This window comes from Falco peregrinus, chromosome 9 (assembly GCF_023634155.1).
Source record: "Falco peregrinus isolate bFalPer1 chromosome 9, bFalPer1.pri, whole genome shotgun sequence".
Taxonomy (NCBI): domain Eukaryota; kingdom Metazoa; phylum Chordata; class Aves; order Falconiformes; family Falconidae; genus Falco; species Falco peregrinus.
Window position 1 is genome coordinate 1,636,839 of NC_073729.1, and position 16,648 is coordinate 1,653,486.

The window sequence follows — 16,648 nt, forward strand, 5'->3', positions numbered from 1 at the left end:
TCCTCTGCAGCCGGGTGCTTTCTCCAGGTTTTGACATCTCTGAGCAGCTTGGCACTTACACGCGAGATTTGTTTCTCAGTTCAGCTTGCTTATAGGACTCAGTCCAACAGACACTCTTGTAACACATCTACCAGATCAGACTTTATACAAATATAGCCAAAGGAGAAGAGAGAGTATCATTCCTACCTTGTCGCCTCACCATATACATCGATCATTTGTCTCTGTGCCTTGTAGGCATATGTGAGGGGTCAGGCACAGTTCCTCTCCCTGCTTATTTTGGAACCATGATTTAAACCCACGTTTCCCACAAGCAGGCTGTACAGCATTTTGAGATGGTTGATCTTGGTCTCTCTAGCTGAAGCTATTCTGCTTTTTATGTAAAACATTTATGGTTTGGTTCAGGCCATGGAATAACTGAAAATGACTTTTCACCAAGATGGATGCCCTTGCTATAAAGCCATTTTTATTCTTCGGCTTCCATTGTTAGCAACACACTTTAAAATCTGCCATAAGAACTCTTGCCTAGAGTTTTAAAAAATAGTCTTGTATTTGAGCAGCATGGTGTTTAGAGTATTGTAGTGTATCATGCAGTGGCAGAGCCAAGAGACAGAGCTGAATTACAGTCCAGCTGTGATTTAGAGTTATGCAAAATGTGTGGGTTTCCTTGCTTTGACAGACATTCAGTAGATCCTGGCTGAAACAGTGTTGGAACTAAAAACTTTTGGAGGCTAATTAAGAAATAATGCTCTTTTTTGGTAGTAAATGCTGGTTGTATCTAATATAAACTGATTTTTAGCCATATTCTTCTTTGATAGGAGTTCTTTTTAAATGTGAAGGATATTCTTCGAGCTCCCACTGATGTAACAGACCAGTTTCAGAAATGGGAAAATCAGGAAGCAGAGCTGAACAAAAAGTAAGTGGAGCATTCCTACTTCTCTGTGAATAGCTATTGTGTAGCTACGTGTTTTAATTTTTTGCTTGCAAAATGACTTACTATGTATATAGTGATATTGTAAGTGCAGCATTTCCACTGAGTACCCAACTCTATACAAGCTAGTGAATTTAATCTTGCAACACCTTTATGAAGTACAGATGAAATTGTTAATTTCGCTTTCATTTAGGCTAAGTACACCAGCATGCCTCACTGCCCTGTGAAGAGAAGGAGAATTTTTTTGTTCAATATCTGTCATTTTCTTCACTACTTGAAATGCTGTCCTTCTGTCTGAGAAATGACCAATAATTCACAGTGGTTACAACTGGGAAAATAGTATTTTACACATTTCAAAGTGCAGTGAGCAAACTAAGACAAACAGAAGTTAAATAACCTGACTAAAAGCACAAATACTCAGAGTGCCAATGTTCGAAAATGTGTTATTCAGAGAGACAGTGATATCAATATTGCAGTCTTTCGTTTTTATAACAAAGCTGTCATTATTGTTTGTAATACAAACAGCTTCCTATGTGACTTCTATTATGTGTGAAATTTAAATAGAAGCATCTCATGTTACAGTACTAAAATTGTTCCTAGTTCAGTTCACTGTTGTGGACAGAGAAGTTGACTGTAGAAGGATGTCCTCTGAAAATATTATCTTCAACTTCAGGTTGGTAGAGATAACCCTGTTTTAAAAAAAGGGGGAAGATAGTAAGTAATAGAGAGGACAAAAGAAAGGGACAAAGAAGTGGAAGGAACAGAAGGTATGCTTCAGGGATAATTTTGTTTTCCTTTCTCTACCACTTTTCATTCTCTTTTCTCTGGAAAAAAGTACGTTTGAAACAGTAGTACTCCTAGTGTGATGAAATGGTACTTTAATATATTGTATTACTTATTATGCCTATTCACGAACATTGCAAAGGTTTGCATTACTTTATTCCTTGTATCTGCTTGTAGCAGCTTCATAACACTTCACTTTGTGGTAAGTTACCTTCCAAATTGGTGCTTGTCGATGGAAAGACACTAAACAGAATACTTGGCTGGTACATAGGGATAGGAGAGCAATACTGTAAAACAAATACTAAGCACAAGAATGTACTAAATAAGCAATTTATACTGCTTCAAAAAAAACGGCATGAAAAGGCTGGTTGCTGAAAAAGTGTTTAATGTAATTTTGTTTGGATAGTTGTTGCCAGTTAGCTTATCCTGCCTGCCTTTGTCCATAGCAGCAAATTGGCAGCATCATAATGCCCTTTTCTCACTCATCTGTTTTTCCTTCAAATAAAAATTATGAACCAACAAAAGATTATCTCACTTTTAGGTTCCCTTACTCTTCTGAGATTCTTCAGAGTAGGCTGCAGATACTTCTGACATCAATAGTAAAAAAAAATCTTTTTCTTCTTAGTTTTTACGACAAGAAGGCAGCAATTCATGAAGCACTGTGTGACAATATTGACACTCGCTCTGTCTTAGAAGAAATGCGTTCATTAGTCAGTCAGAGTAACTCCTATATTGCTGCAAAGAAATCTTCCAGACAAATGCCAAACAGACTTCTTTTAGAAAACATCAGTTCCTATCTCACTCAAATGCTAAAGGTATGTAATAGCAAGTAGTAACGTTGCTATTGCACTGTGCAATTATAACTGTTGTATTTTTCAAGTATGTAGGGATCTGTACAGTCTTTGTTTAAATCTTGTAGGAAACTAGAGATCTTCCACACACATCCCATCCAAAACAACCCCAGATTGCAGTGCGTGCTGCAGCAGGACCAATGTGAAGTCCTTTATGTTACATTCTAATTTGAGCTAATGTTTTGTTGAATAGTGGAGAACCCCTAATACATGCAAGGAAAATTAGATGGTAGAAAAAATATGAAGTCAGGGTGTCAAATCGGACAGATTAAAGCTAAATCTGAAAGCAAATACTTAGTATTCTGTATCAATTAAAACCCAAAACTTATTAGAGCAGCAAATTGTGGGTTAAATGAGAACTAGGTGGCTTCAAAACCCTAGCACATGTTAATTCTGCTTAGTTTTCACGTGCCTGTGACCTGACGTATACAATCTTTTCTTTTTTCTTTTTATGTTTTTTTGTTCACCAGATTTTTGGTGCCATAGAAAGTGATGACGCAATTGGTTTTCCTGTTGGAGGGAGTAGTCAAAACATAAATGTAAGTGAAGGACAAAGTACACTATACAAAATCACTCTGTGACCTGTGAAGAGGTTAGGTTAGGTAAAGTGATGACATTACTGATATGTAGCAGACTTATATCCTTTCTGCTTTTAACATTTTAATCTAAAATAATTAACTGGCTTAGGAAGCAGGATTTTTCTTTTATGAGAGTTGGGGGTTTTTATAGGTTTCTTTAACTGAATGAGAGACAAATTGTATAGCAACCAGAAAAAGAATTATCGTGTCTTCTGAATGATGAGTCTGTTTAAGAAACCACGTTAACTACAGACAGCACATGCTACCATCTAAAGACTCGTTACAAGTATTTGTATGTTAAGTAGTTTCAAAATACAATTATACCGATTAAACTTCCTTGTGGTACACCAAAAACCAACCTGGAGGCAGCTGGAGTTTTATCTGCATTTCAATCTCTTTTTTTCTGATCTCCTTTATAGCCACAGGTTTTATCTGGCTTTTGAAGGCTGTTTTGCTTTGGTCACCCAGCAGTTCCAATGTGATGCAGAATTTTTCTGCAAATACCTGGGAGATACCTGAGGAAAGTGCTGATGGGCACTGTAATAACAGTCATGTTTCATGGTGCAGGAAGGAGAAATAACTCCATATGAAAGCTATCAACTTTACTGTCTTTGTTCATGTGGAAAATCTGACATGGACAAACCTGTGCTGTTTTTCAAGTATTTTTCTGCATTCAAAGGTGTGACTATATATATTTCTGTTCCTTCTTAGAAGGAATAATTAAAACATCTGTAGTGTAACAAAAATCTGAACTTTTTATTAATGAAAGGAAGAGGAAAGCTTGCTTGTGGTTGAAGAATGTGAATGAACACTCATCTGATAATTTCCCATGCAAATACTTATATTACTGTGCTGTGGAAATCTCCAGTAATGATAAAAGAAAGATAATATGAAAGATACTCAGTATTTCATACCAAACCCCATCAATAGCGAATTTTAATTTAGCTCAGAATTATTTTGAATTATCGAGACAGGCAGCACCTGAACACTTACCTTTTTAGGGAAAATGAAAAATACTAAATTAGTATTTAGCACTTAATTCAGGCAGTGTTTACAACAGATAACCCTTTATGGAAGGATTGGCAGTACCTTGGTACAGGAAGCTAAGTCCTTTCTCCTTTAAAGTAACGTTGCCAAGGATAGTAGAGTCAGAAGAATGTTGTGCAGAAAGAATCCTGTGGTAACACCTGTTATCACAGTTGTCAGAAGAATCTTGTGCTAACACCTGTTATGTACAAGAAACTTCTGTTTTTATCACCTAGGACATTACTGCGTTTAAGCATTATAATATAAAGATGCATAATATCACAAATGTTGGGGCTGTTTCATGAAATATTATACCCTCTTTCAGTCTTCCATGCAGATACTTATTTTTCTTTGGAGAAATTACCAGGCGAACATTCAAGGTTGAAAAACTTCTCATTAATTACAGAAGGCCTGTTTTTGATTTGTCTAAATTGGAGCAAAATGCATAATCCTCTTCAAAAGCTGTGACAGAACAACTAGCTTAATTACTGCGGTTCAGTAATTTACGTGAAAGGGGATAGAAGAGATTTTAATTCAGAAAACCTCAGGTTCCATAGTCTCATTTTCCAAATGAATTAAGCGTTGCTATCAAGTTAGTTATTTTGGAAATAAAATTTTTTAATCTTAAATGACTGATAAAGTAGGGACAGCGCATGCTTTCCTGACACCGCTTCATCTGGATGTTTAGCTAGCTTCAGTGTAGAGGGGGTAGTGAAGGTATGACTCTTGCTCACTTTCCAGAGCCTGTTTCTTCTGCCAGACTTGTCAGCAATGGTTCCAGTTGTGAAGGTGATTGCATAGTATTCACATTTATGAAAAGTTCTAGTGGAGCCCCTCAGCTCCTTTCATATGGGCACTTTTTGAGCATAACAGACTATCTTGTCTGTTAATTGCAAAGGAATTTGTCATGGAGATTTAACAGATTGGAAAGACTCAGGGAGACTGTAGGGGAGACAAGAGTGTGTGTTTTTTCTTTTTCTCCCCCACCCTCCAAACTAATGAAACTTTTAATTTAATCAGTCTCCTGGGTGCCTAGCTTCCCCTCTTGGGATTCCAGAAAAGCATCTGCAGACAGCACTGATCTGTAGTTGTTCTTGTAATTGTTCACTGCTGTTCACTAACTGTTTGCTGTTGCTATTCACTACCACCGAAAGCAGGATTCTCAGGATTTTTTCTGTGAGTTTTTAAAACTACCGTTTACTTATACATGAAATAATTGAACAGTAATCTCTCCCCATGTTTTGTAGGGTAGGGAGTCACGTGAGGAATACAGACAACTGCACTGTATTGGGAATAAACACAATTAGCATAAGCTAACATCTGAGGAACAGATCTGTGTTCTAACGAAAATGAGTCCTAACATCAGTTTCACCTGGTATTATGTCTGACAAACACTGTGACCCAAGTCAGGCAACACAGAACGTGAAGGAGCAAATTCGTCTGGGTGGTGTTTTTTATCCCTGTACTGCATTATAGTTAGCTGCTTTATAGCATAACCCTGTGGAACTGATATATCTGTAACTGAAAGGAGACAAAAAAGGAACGGGGAGAGGCAGGCAGAACTTCACAAGTACCTGCACAAAAGGAAAATTGACAGCTAATGCAAGGGATCATCTGTCCTTTGACATCAATGCAGCAATGACAATTTTTATCGATGCACATCAGCCCTGAGGGTCAGGTTCCATTTACCAGCACATATATATGAAGTGGGTAAGGACACGTTTTATATCTAAATTATGATTAGCTAACTGTAGAAATAATTATCCTGCAGGTTGAATCTACAGTGATGCCATACCTACAAGTTCTTTCTGAGTTCAGAGAAGGAGTGCGACAGATTGCCAGAGAGAAGAAAGGTGAGAGTTCACTTTTTCCTGTATTGTTGCATATGAGACTCGGGTTATAGGAATCAAACTGGGGGCATGAGCCAGCTGATACAGCAGGCTCTCTTTGCTTAGAGAATAAAATCTTTAAATCAGAATTAGCTTGAATATTTGCATCCCTGCTACCTGTGTCTTTAATTTGGGAATCTTTTACAGGCTGCTAAACTAATTTTATTATAATTTCCTAAAGAATTTGAAAGTTCTGGAATGACAGGACTGGCTGTTGTTTCTCTAGATTAGGGCACTCCCTGCTTTGTAGGTATAAAGTACCCAAGATCTCTTCTCCCAGGGAGCTTGCTCTCTTAAAGGTGTAGATTGCTACGCAATGATACTGTCTGTGTTTAACTGGCTTGAGATGTCTGTTCTTATTTGTTAGCGTAGTTGAAATTGTAGCTCCGCTGATGGTAATTGAGTGCTTTCTTCGCAAAATTCATCTGGGAGTTTGCTAGAAGTTGTTTCAGGCGCTTCTTTTTTCCTCTGAAAAGCTTTGATCAATCATGCTGTGTGTGTTGGCAGCAGAACCATACAGCGTTAAAAAAGGTTGTTTCATTAAGCCATCTTTGATTTTAGCGACTGATTAGTTCCTAATGGAGCTGTTACCATTTTCTGCTGTCCCCTGCGGAATTTACATGTCTTTAATAGGTATTTGATTCTTGTTTTCTTAAAACTGTTTTACACTGAGATTTGTACTTGAAGGCAAAATAAGTCATTTTTTCTATATAAAATAGATATTAATAACCCATGTATTATGCAGAAATATAAAATTACTTGTAGTGTCTGGTTGATAACCTATTCAGCTGGCAAAGAATGCAAACCCTAATTTTGCTACTGTTTTGAGTTTTTCTTAAGGGCTAATAAGTTTACCTTAAAAGCACAAAACTATATTTGTTAATGTGACTACTCGGCTATTACTGTCAAACTCCTATAGACCTAACTAATGCTGAGAAATAGGCTTGTTAGTTCCAACACCAAATATTTTCTGTAATTTGAATTAATTCAAGAAGTTTGTGTGTATATCCTCAGGCAAAAAAGGGACCTTTGGTCTTTTGGTATTTAACATAAATATTCATTTTATGTGAGGCTTCTGGTTTCCTTGTTTTTGGATGGTTGAGCTAAACTGTTGCTCACTCTTAACAGTGGTAACGTTTAAATATTACAGGGATTCTTGTAGATCATTTTTAGAACGTACTTAGCACTAGACTGCTTACTGGCACTTGAGTTTCTTACTTGGAAGGTATTGATATTTTGCATGAAATAAATTGGGCAGTAAGAATAAAACTGGATCTAGCTGCGGTGTGGCTGGGGTACAGAACACTGCAGTTTGACCAGGGAGGCACCTTTCATTAAACTGTTTGACATATGGAAGCTGAGTGGTGGTTGGCAGGACCTGCGATGATGTGGTACTGATTTATTTCCCTGTACCAATTAAATTCTTACTTGCACGAAGTGTTAAATTACTGTGAAAGTTGTTCTGATTAATGGCTGGAAATACTGCCTCTATGTGGTTGTAAATGAAGGGAGTTTCCCCATCATAGCCTGATGCTGGCAGGATGGTGTTAAATATTAATTAACATGATCTGTATTGCTGTAAGTCTTCCTACAGGTTAAATAAAAAGTATGCTGCTTCGGTAAAACCTGCAGAGCAATATAAATGTCTCCATCCATATACACAGAACTTTTAAAAATACATATTTACAAAACATTTCACAGAATAAGCATTTGTAAAACTATGGGTTTCAGTAAGAATCAAAATGTATACACTCCACAAAAAATCTACCATCACTCAGAAAGGCTAACATTCAAACATTATTAGTAAAATAAATTCTGTCTTTTATAACCTTATTAGTGTTGAAACTGGAGACCTGCACCGATTACTTGCAGTTGAGTCTTGACTTAATTTGTGAACAACTCTAGCAATGATGGTAAACAGAAAAAGGAAAACATTGTGCTAGCTGTACAAGGGAAAGAAATGCAGAAACCCTCTGCAAAAGACATCAACGATCAGTTGGGCAGAGCATCTCTATATTGCACATCCCAACATTTTGCTTGAGAACTTGACCAACTGCAAAGACCCCACATAGCTGTCTCTGCAAGGATGCACAGTGGAGCAGATCCGTGCTCTAGTGCAGCCCCCAATACTTGGGAAGAATTCCCATTAGCAGCAAGTTATTCTTCAGATGTTAAAAGAGGAGCAAGTCTCTTCAGTTGTTGGTTACTTATTTTAGGACATCTGCTTAAATTGACTACCCTGTGGTGAAGGTGTCCATGACTGAACTCTGCCTGCATCTTCATTTCCTGCCATGGATGCTGGTGTCATGTGGTATCTTGCTCTAAGCTGCTTCTGGGACACGGGGGAAGCCCTCTGCCCTCTTCCTAATGTATCATCAGTTGACCAGGATTGGGACAAATTTGATCATTGTCACCATGCCTGCTCTTTTCTTTTGCTGCCAGTCTTAACACCGAGCATTCTCAGGCTGGTGGTTTTTTTTAAGTTCCTCCTTTTCCTCTCCATCACAGTGTTCCCATTCACAACAGCACAACATCTGTTTCACATCCGAGACTCTTTGGCTTGAAGTTCACAGAAAATGTGAAAAGCGGTCTGGGCAATGCTCACAGGCTCAAGGTGTGCCTAGCTGTCCGGGTGTTCATGGGCACTGGTGATAAGGCTCTATCTATCCACTGGTTTCCTGGTCACTGTCCTTAGTAAGGATAATGACTTACGTCTTAGGGCAGCCCATAAACACACACCCCTACCCAATCCGAAAACATCTTTGCTCTGGAGGTACCACATGAAAAGAACCTACTTTTCAGCCTTAAGCAGCCTGGTGCGGACTTCTCTGGATGACAAAGGATTGATCGGAGGATGTGTCCTTTCCTAAATAACACATTTCTTCTTCTTAAACTTCCAATTATTCATTATTTCAGATAAGTAAATATTTATAACTGAAAAGATGCTGTTTTATTGAATGAGCATTAGGTGTACCTGATACATTCTTGATACGATATGTGTAATTCTTTTGCCTGGGTTAGAGTCAGCACCTTTTAGTGTTAACAGCCAGTGAGGTAATCTTAGCCCTTGTTTATCTTTATGGCTTATTTAGAGTTGTATCAAACATGAATGTGGTTAACTGTGTAACTGCTTTGGATCAAGAAAAATAACAACTTAGTTCATGAGGGACTAAAGAGCTTCTATAAACTGCAATGCTTTCCTGTACAAAGAGAGTTGCAGAACACTACCATGCAGTGAAATAGGGTGGCTGTTCCTTTTTATGGTATTAGGCCAGTTGGTGATCTGTTTGCTGTTCAGCTCTCTGAGGCTCTGAGAATTGTGGAAGGGATGAAGGTTCAGGGATGGTACCTGTATCTACTGGTAGGTGCTGTGTCTAGTACAGTGTCTGGGTGGCAGCTTCCCCTGCTAGAATTACTGCCCTTGAGACCCCTATTGCTTCTTAGATTTAACCAGCTGAGAGTTACTGAAATGGAAAACACATTATAAGCATGTGGTGTCATCTAACCCAGGTATCTATCTTGTCACACTTGGTAGGCATTTCCTTCTAAGTGCAGCACTGTCCATAAAGAATGCCACTGAATTAAGTTCACAACAGCAACATACTGGTCTTCTTGATGCATGTAGTTCCTCTTAACTGGGCTGCTGCTTCTCGGCTGATACAGTTTCTCATCCAAGTAAATATCTTGTATGAAGATTTATTTTCCCCTTAGGCCCTGATAGCATCTCTTTCCGGTAAATCTTGAGTTCTTAATCATTTGGTGTCATCAAAGGCTCTTTGATAAATTCTCAAAAAAGAAAAAACGTTAGTCATGATGTCCTGATCACCATCCAGAAAGCCAAATCAAAATTCTATGTTCTGCTGCGACTAGCTTACTTGCAAAAACCAGCTTTGTCAGACTAGGTGGTAAAGATAACTCCGTGTAGAAACAGAGGATGTTTGGATTACAGTTGCTCTGACAAATGTCATTATCAAACCAACAAAATCGTGGTCCTCCAAAGGCACTGTTAGATGTGGCACAGGATATGTTAATTAGTGATTTTTTCTACAATAGGGTTCTTAACTCTTCTTACTGGAAATCCTGCAGCAACCATTAGGATCTTCCTGAGTCATACACCCTTCCACTATACCCTGGTAGAATTGTTGCATTGTTTCTGAACTGCCTTGGATTTTCTTTCTGTTCCCCTTCAGGAAAAATGAGGGTATCTTGGAAGAAATTTATTAATTTCAAGTCCCTGCAAAGAAACATGCTGCTTCTCTGGGTAGCTGAAAGAAGGGAGAGCTTATTTGAAAGGTTTATTACTTTAAAACAAAAGACCTTTCTCTGGCCTATGTGAGAGAGTGACAATTTCTTAATTGCATTTAAATAACTATGTAGCAGGACGCAAGTATATTTGCAGCAGATCTTACTTCACTAAAAGTATCTTTCATTCTCTGTAGTAACTGAAGTGCTGCAGTTGAGCGATGCTCTTCGAGATGACATCCTTCCTGAACTCGGAGTTCGATTTGAAGATCATGAAGGTACCTAATTATGTCTTGCAACTTTGTAGGTAGCTGTTTTTATAATCTTACTCTTTTCCTAAGTGGGGAAAAAACCTGTCAAGATTAATCTGGAATAATCCAACAAACTCAAGGACTGCAAAGCTATAGCATATCATATTTCTGATGTATGAATATATATTCTAGAACTGTATATTGGAATACATGTATAGAATGTAAATACATGCATTGCAATCTTTTTGATCTTTTTGTATAGCACCTAATTTCTTAATCACTTCTGAGTAGTTACTCAGTTGTATTTGCATTCAGCTTGCAATAAGAAAACTTAAACACCTTTATCTTTGACTATTCAAGCACTGGAAACTCATTCATCTGTTTTTGCTTCTTCAGGTCTTCCAACTGTGGTTAAATTAGTGGATAAGGACACGTTGTTGAAAGAAAGAGAAGAAAAGAAAAAGGTTATTATTTTAAGCATTCTGTATTTTTTAAATTTAAAATAATGTGCAAGCTATGGATACTTTTACATTTCTTTGATAACTTGTAAGAAGAATCTTAACAGACTATCGACAAGGAAAATAATATATGAGAATTGATACTAAAATTTGAGTGTGTTCCAGAAAAGAATTTTGAAACAGCAGCTTCTGAAAATTTTGTATAGGACCTAATGAATACCTCCAAGGTTTTTTGTTGAAGATCTTCATATAATTAAAAGATGTTGAGTATTGCATGCATACTATCTTAATGTCTCTGGAAGAATGATTCCAATGAGAAGCTAATTCAGACTTCTTTTCTCTGTACAAACGAAGTTGATGCTTTCCATAGAACTAGACTATATTTATCTGATTTGCGAGAACAAAATGCCCTGGCTAAATCTTAATTAAAGTAGTATGGATGGGTGACATATTCAGGGTGTGGGGGCAGGAATTCACATGTTACCATATAAAGACTGCGAATTCTAATTCACATGCACAAGGTCTGCACAGAAACCATCCTAGCATTAATATCTGACTTTATAACATTTAGAGTAACACTTTTTTGTCTGTCTTCAGTTTTAACAAATAGTAAAATTCCATCATGGCTAGAAATGTTTGGCAGACTTTCCAACATTTCTTCTTCCATGTAAATGTTTTTTTAGAAAAGGGGAGAAGTAAAATGTAGTTTCAGTTGATTCCAAATGTTTTCATCAAAAAGACACTTGAGGGCAGTTTGTATTTAGCTGCTGGGTGGAACCTGCAGCTAGAATACGTTTTCCCTGGAAACAGTATTATGTTCAGTACTGGCAGAACTCTTGGAGAACTGATGGGTCTCTCCTAAGCAAGTTCAAGATGAGATTTTTCTAAGTTTTTTCGGTTGGATAAATTTGGATAGTTGTTTCCCTAGGAACATCAAGAGATACAACCACTTCTTGAGAAACTAATGGCTTCACAGTTTGAGGCTAGAGCTTAAAATATCAGTGAAATACAGTCTTTTTTTAAAGTCATTTGCAAAACATTTTTCCCCGTGAAATGGCAGGACCATTTCTTTTGCAGGCTTTGTAAGTATTCTTTTATAGGTATACACTTTGCATGCAAAATGGATTCTGTTCAGTTAAAACTGGTGTAACTGTGAATGAAAGCAAATTAAATCAAAGTCATACAGTGGGAAGTATCAGACTATCCTAATTATACGGCATGGTGGTTTGCTGCAGGTTATGCTGCCAGTTCTGTATGTAATTTGATATCCAGGGAAGCATGCAGGAAAGATTTGTAGAAAACAATCAAATTAAATAGTTCATTACCTTTTACTCATTAACATTGCCTTTCATAGATTGAAGAAGAGAAAAAAAGGAAGAAAGAAGAAGCGGCCAGGAAAAAACAACAGCAGGAAGTAAGTGTTCAGATCCTTTTAATCTGGTCTTGAAGAAGAGTGTTAGCAGCAATAGTCACATGCAGGAAAGATTACATTAGAACACAGGCTCTCTGCCCAGCCTTAACTGGGCCTCTTTTTTTTTTTTTTTTTTTTTTTTTGTCTACAGTTTCCTGCTCAGAATGACTTTGGCTTGCAGTTCAGATTTGAATTTTCAGCTCCTATTACAGAGAAGCTGTCTTTGAAAACACAACTAAAGATTGCAACAGCTTCTTAGAAAAACTTGTAGCACTTATTTCAGTCTACAGACAGTATTACTTCAATTGCCAAAGCAGTATCTTACATACCTGTTAAAAGAAGCTTATTTTCTTCCCTTTCAGATATAGTAGGCATGTGTGGAAAACATGGAGTTTTTTCTCTTTAAGAATCCACCTGTTCCCTATGATTGAGCTCTGCAATGAAGTGATTTTTAAAAACACATTTTATCTCTGCAATTGGAATTAAGATAGCTCAAATGGTTTCAGCCTTTGGATGAGGAGTAGACAGCCAGAGGAGATGAACTCATAAGAAGAAAAAGAGTTTGCCATGCTGATGACTCTAACAGTACAGGAAATACATTCCTACGTTGAAAGAGGAAGCTGACTTTTAGAGAGCACCACGTACAGAGAGAAAACTAGATAAATAGCATTTATCATCCACAAATTCCAAGCAGCTTTTTGCATTCTTTCGAAAAGGTGATTCCCTTGCATTGGGCATAAATCACTTGGAAAGGATTCTGAGATGTGCTTGTTCACAGATAAGTGACAGTTCAGTTTATTTTCAGTACAGTTACTTGCATCCTGATCCTGCTGTGACCTGCACAGAAACTTGTGCTTGTCAGCAGGAAACTCCTGATAAAGGTGGTTCCCTTTGCAGTGAGTTAATTGCTGAATGTTCTTTACTCATAGCAACTATTCCCTTTGTGTTTGCACCTAAAGCACTAAGGAACCAAATCAGCAAAAATCAGATGTAGGTTTTGGAGTATGTAAGTGAATTATTTTGAGTTCCTGCAATACCTCTATCGTTTGGGGTTTTTTTCCCTGCTTAGCACAGCTAAGACTTACTGAGTTGTTCCTCACTCAGTTTCTTTTCACATGAGAAACAATTGTAAATTAAATGTTCCTTGATTTGCAAATTATAGTCTACTTTTCCTTTTGCATATGTGACAGGTTGTCGGTAATTAACTGTGATGTTAATGCACATTTTATATTACAGGCAGCAAAACTGGCAAAAATGAAGATCCCACCACATGAAATGTTTAAATCAGAGCACGACAAATATTCCATGTTTGATGAAAACGTAAGAGACTTCTTTAAATAGGGAGTGGTTTTCCTTCCCCAGTTACACTTACTCAATTGTCTATGTACATAGCTGATCTTGTTCCAGAACCTCCAGGGCAGTGCTATTTATGTAACAAGAGGAGGGAAGAAGAGAAAGAAATGGTGATATATTAATTTTATTGCATACATCTTGCATTGGGGACCAAGGTTCTGTAATTGTTAGCCATCATTTCAAGGGTCTTTTCATTGTACGTCAGTCTCCTTTAGCCCCTCTCATTGCAGAGCAAAATTCCCTGTAGATACTGTGGGTAGGAACATGTATGATGTTTGTTCACAGCTTTATTACCCTGTGGCAAGGCAAGGAATTCACTTGCAAGTACAAACTCCCCAACTCTGCTAGAACTGATGTTTTTCAGAGAGGTCCTGTGCTTCCTTTTGGTTCTACCCACTGTTTTGCTCTCTCCTGGCAAAGGATCTCTGAAGGGGCTGTATGGATAACTTTGCTCTTGATTGCTCCCCTCGATGGTAAAACGTGTTACCTAGAAAACACAAAGCAGTGTGTGTTCAGCGCTTGATCCAGAACATGGATCCTGTTTCTCCCTGTTCTCATCACCCATGCAAATTCAGGCCCTGGGGGCAAGTAAGAATGGAGAGTGTAAATACTGGAAAATACCCCTGCAAGCCAAGGAGAATGTCCATAACAACTCATCATACTTTCTCCATTGAGAACACAAATCTGATACTGACTTTGCTTTAAGCCTTGGGTTCTGTATGCTGGTGCGATTAGAAGTCGTCTCTTAACCATCTGCTCAGGGATTATTCATTATTCTTACAGTTATAACCATCTAGAAGTTAGTTGTCTAACCTCCCCTTACCTAGTACAGGACAGAAAATAAATACACCCTTTGCCCTGTCATTAACTAGGAAGGGAACACACACAAATAGTGAGAGGTAGTTGTCAAACTTCTAGGTGACTAAACTTAGCCAAGATGTACCCCATGTTGACAGCTTGTCATGATGACATTATCCCCCTATCTTCTTAAAACACGATTCCATAAGGAGCAAAAGCAGTCCAAGAATTTGTCTTAAATATTCTCTTGTGTTGTTTTTTTGGGTTTTTTTTAAATATTTCAGGGATTTCCCACCCATGATACAGAAGGCAAAGAACTCAGCAAAGGACAAGTTAAGAAGCTAAAGAAACTTTATGAAACCCAAGAAAAGCTATACAAGGAGTATCTACAAATGGTTCAGAATGGAAGTGCAAATTGAGAATGACAGGACTTTAATTTTTTAGAATGTGAGTGCTGGGTCACCGTTGAAGAAGTGAGCATATACTGATGCTCAGATTTCTGTTTACACTTTCTATTATGTGCAAAGTAAAAATCCTGTTTACGTGGATTAGTAATGTCATCTGGAAAGTCAATAAAAATCCATTCTTAAAAAAAAAAAAGCCAACCTGTAAGAAGTTTCTTCAGAACAACAGTAGCAGGTTGAATGGTTGCCAGTTTTATTTGGCAAGGTGCTGCTCAGTCAGCAAATTTATGTAAGGTTTCTTGTTTATTAGAGCTGTCCAGGCTTTGGTTAATTTGCCCTGCATACTGATTTCTATCTAAGACCCACTGTAGCTTGCATTCTGGAATATATCACAGTCAGCAAAATTTACAACTAAATGGGAGCTGAGTAATTTGTCCCACAGTAAGAACAGTATTTTCCAGATGACTTTAGTATCTTTACATAAGCAGGAAAAGTGGGTAGTTCCACTAGGATACTTACTTTAGCTGCTGTCATTAAAACCTCTTGTAAGTATGCCCAGAACACTTTGCATAGTAGAAGCTAACAGTCCCTTTGTTGCAAAAGGGAGCACGTCATCATCTTTGCTTAACCTGCAGCTGCAGTGAAGTGGGTAAGTACAAGGCAAATGCACCTGCCTTTGTGGTGGTGGGAAAAATGTGAAGGGCTAATGGCAGAGGGTAGTGCATTCTTGGAGCTATCCCTCAAAGGGAACAGCAGTGCTGCCAAAGTACCTAATTACCAGTTCAGAGCCATGGGGATTTAACACAGGGTTTCTAACTGAGATACAGTTTGTGGATTGGTTTGCAATTAGGAAATACAGCTATACATTGCTCATTATTCAAGCCGGATGTTTTTAATGTGATGATTTTACCCTGAGTTAACAATCTTCCTGATGTAGTATGGTCACATTATGTCTGCAAGGACAGTTCTCTGTTGCCTAATAATGCGTTTCACTGGCAGTAGCTGCTGAATGAACCAAAGTTCGTGAAATTCTAAAAAAATCTCACTTCCCGACTGCATTTAACAGCCAAGTGCCCAATATGCAGAACTATTTTCATCAAGTATTCTTAAGCCTCAAGGTGACTTGCAGAAGATCATACTGTGACACCTCTGTTCCCTCGACTCTTAGGTTCATGTTATAACTATTAGGCTGTGTTCCCTTCCTTAATTAAGAGTTAAAACATCTTTGCTTTATCTTTATATTTATATTACTCCTTCTGAGAAGTAACAGAAAGGTCTAGTAGGGTTTTTTTCTAGTTTGTATTTGCCTTTGAAAACATATGTAATGTTAAGGTCAGTAAAGCACATACATCTTGTATGCAGAAAATAAAATCTGTTGTAAAGTATAAATTGTATGTGACCTTTGTATAGTGGGAAGAATATAGAGCTTATCTTTATCCCACAACCATCTTTCTGAAAAAATGTGGTTTACAGAACTTTTCTTTTAGCTTGCTATTACTAGTTTAATTCATTTTGCATTTAGTATTTGATTATTCTGCTAATTTCTAAATAATTGTATAAACACGTGTTTAAACTGCACAGTGGTACTTTAGACAGCCGGCCACAGCCACGAGGGCAACTCCTCCATCCTCTGGCCTATGAACAGAAGAGGCTCAGTGGCATTTTTACGCCACTCT

At 37.7% G+C, this 16,648-nt stretch overlaps 1 protein-coding gene across 2 annotated transcripts in view; it reads left to right on the plus strand.

Moving 5' to 3' along the window:
- Positions 1-16,361, plus strand: part of CARS1 (cysteinyl-tRNA synthetase 1) — a 34,494-nt gene extending 18,133 nt beyond the window's left edge. For both annotated transcript variants that reach the window (XM_055813694.1, XM_055813693.1), the window contains 9 exons: positions 816-913; positions 2,337-2,526; positions 3,033-3,101; positions 5,938-6,019; positions 10,495-10,575; positions 10,945-11,012; positions 12,361-12,420; positions 13,654-13,737; positions 14,853-16,361. In XM_055813694.1, the coding sequence (XP_055669669.1) occupies positions 816-913; positions 2,337-2,526; positions 3,033-3,101; positions 5,938-6,019; positions 10,495-10,575; positions 10,945-11,012; positions 12,361-12,420; positions 13,654-13,737; positions 14,853-14,987 (867 nt within the window). In that variant the 3' untranslated portion in view covers positions 14,988-16,361. The remainder of the gene's footprint in view (positions 1-815; positions 914-2,336; positions 2,527-3,032; positions 3,102-5,937; positions 6,020-10,494; positions 10,576-10,944; positions 11,013-12,360; positions 12,421-13,653; positions 13,738-14,852) is intronic.
- Positions 16,362-16,648: the final 287 nt, after the last annotated feature.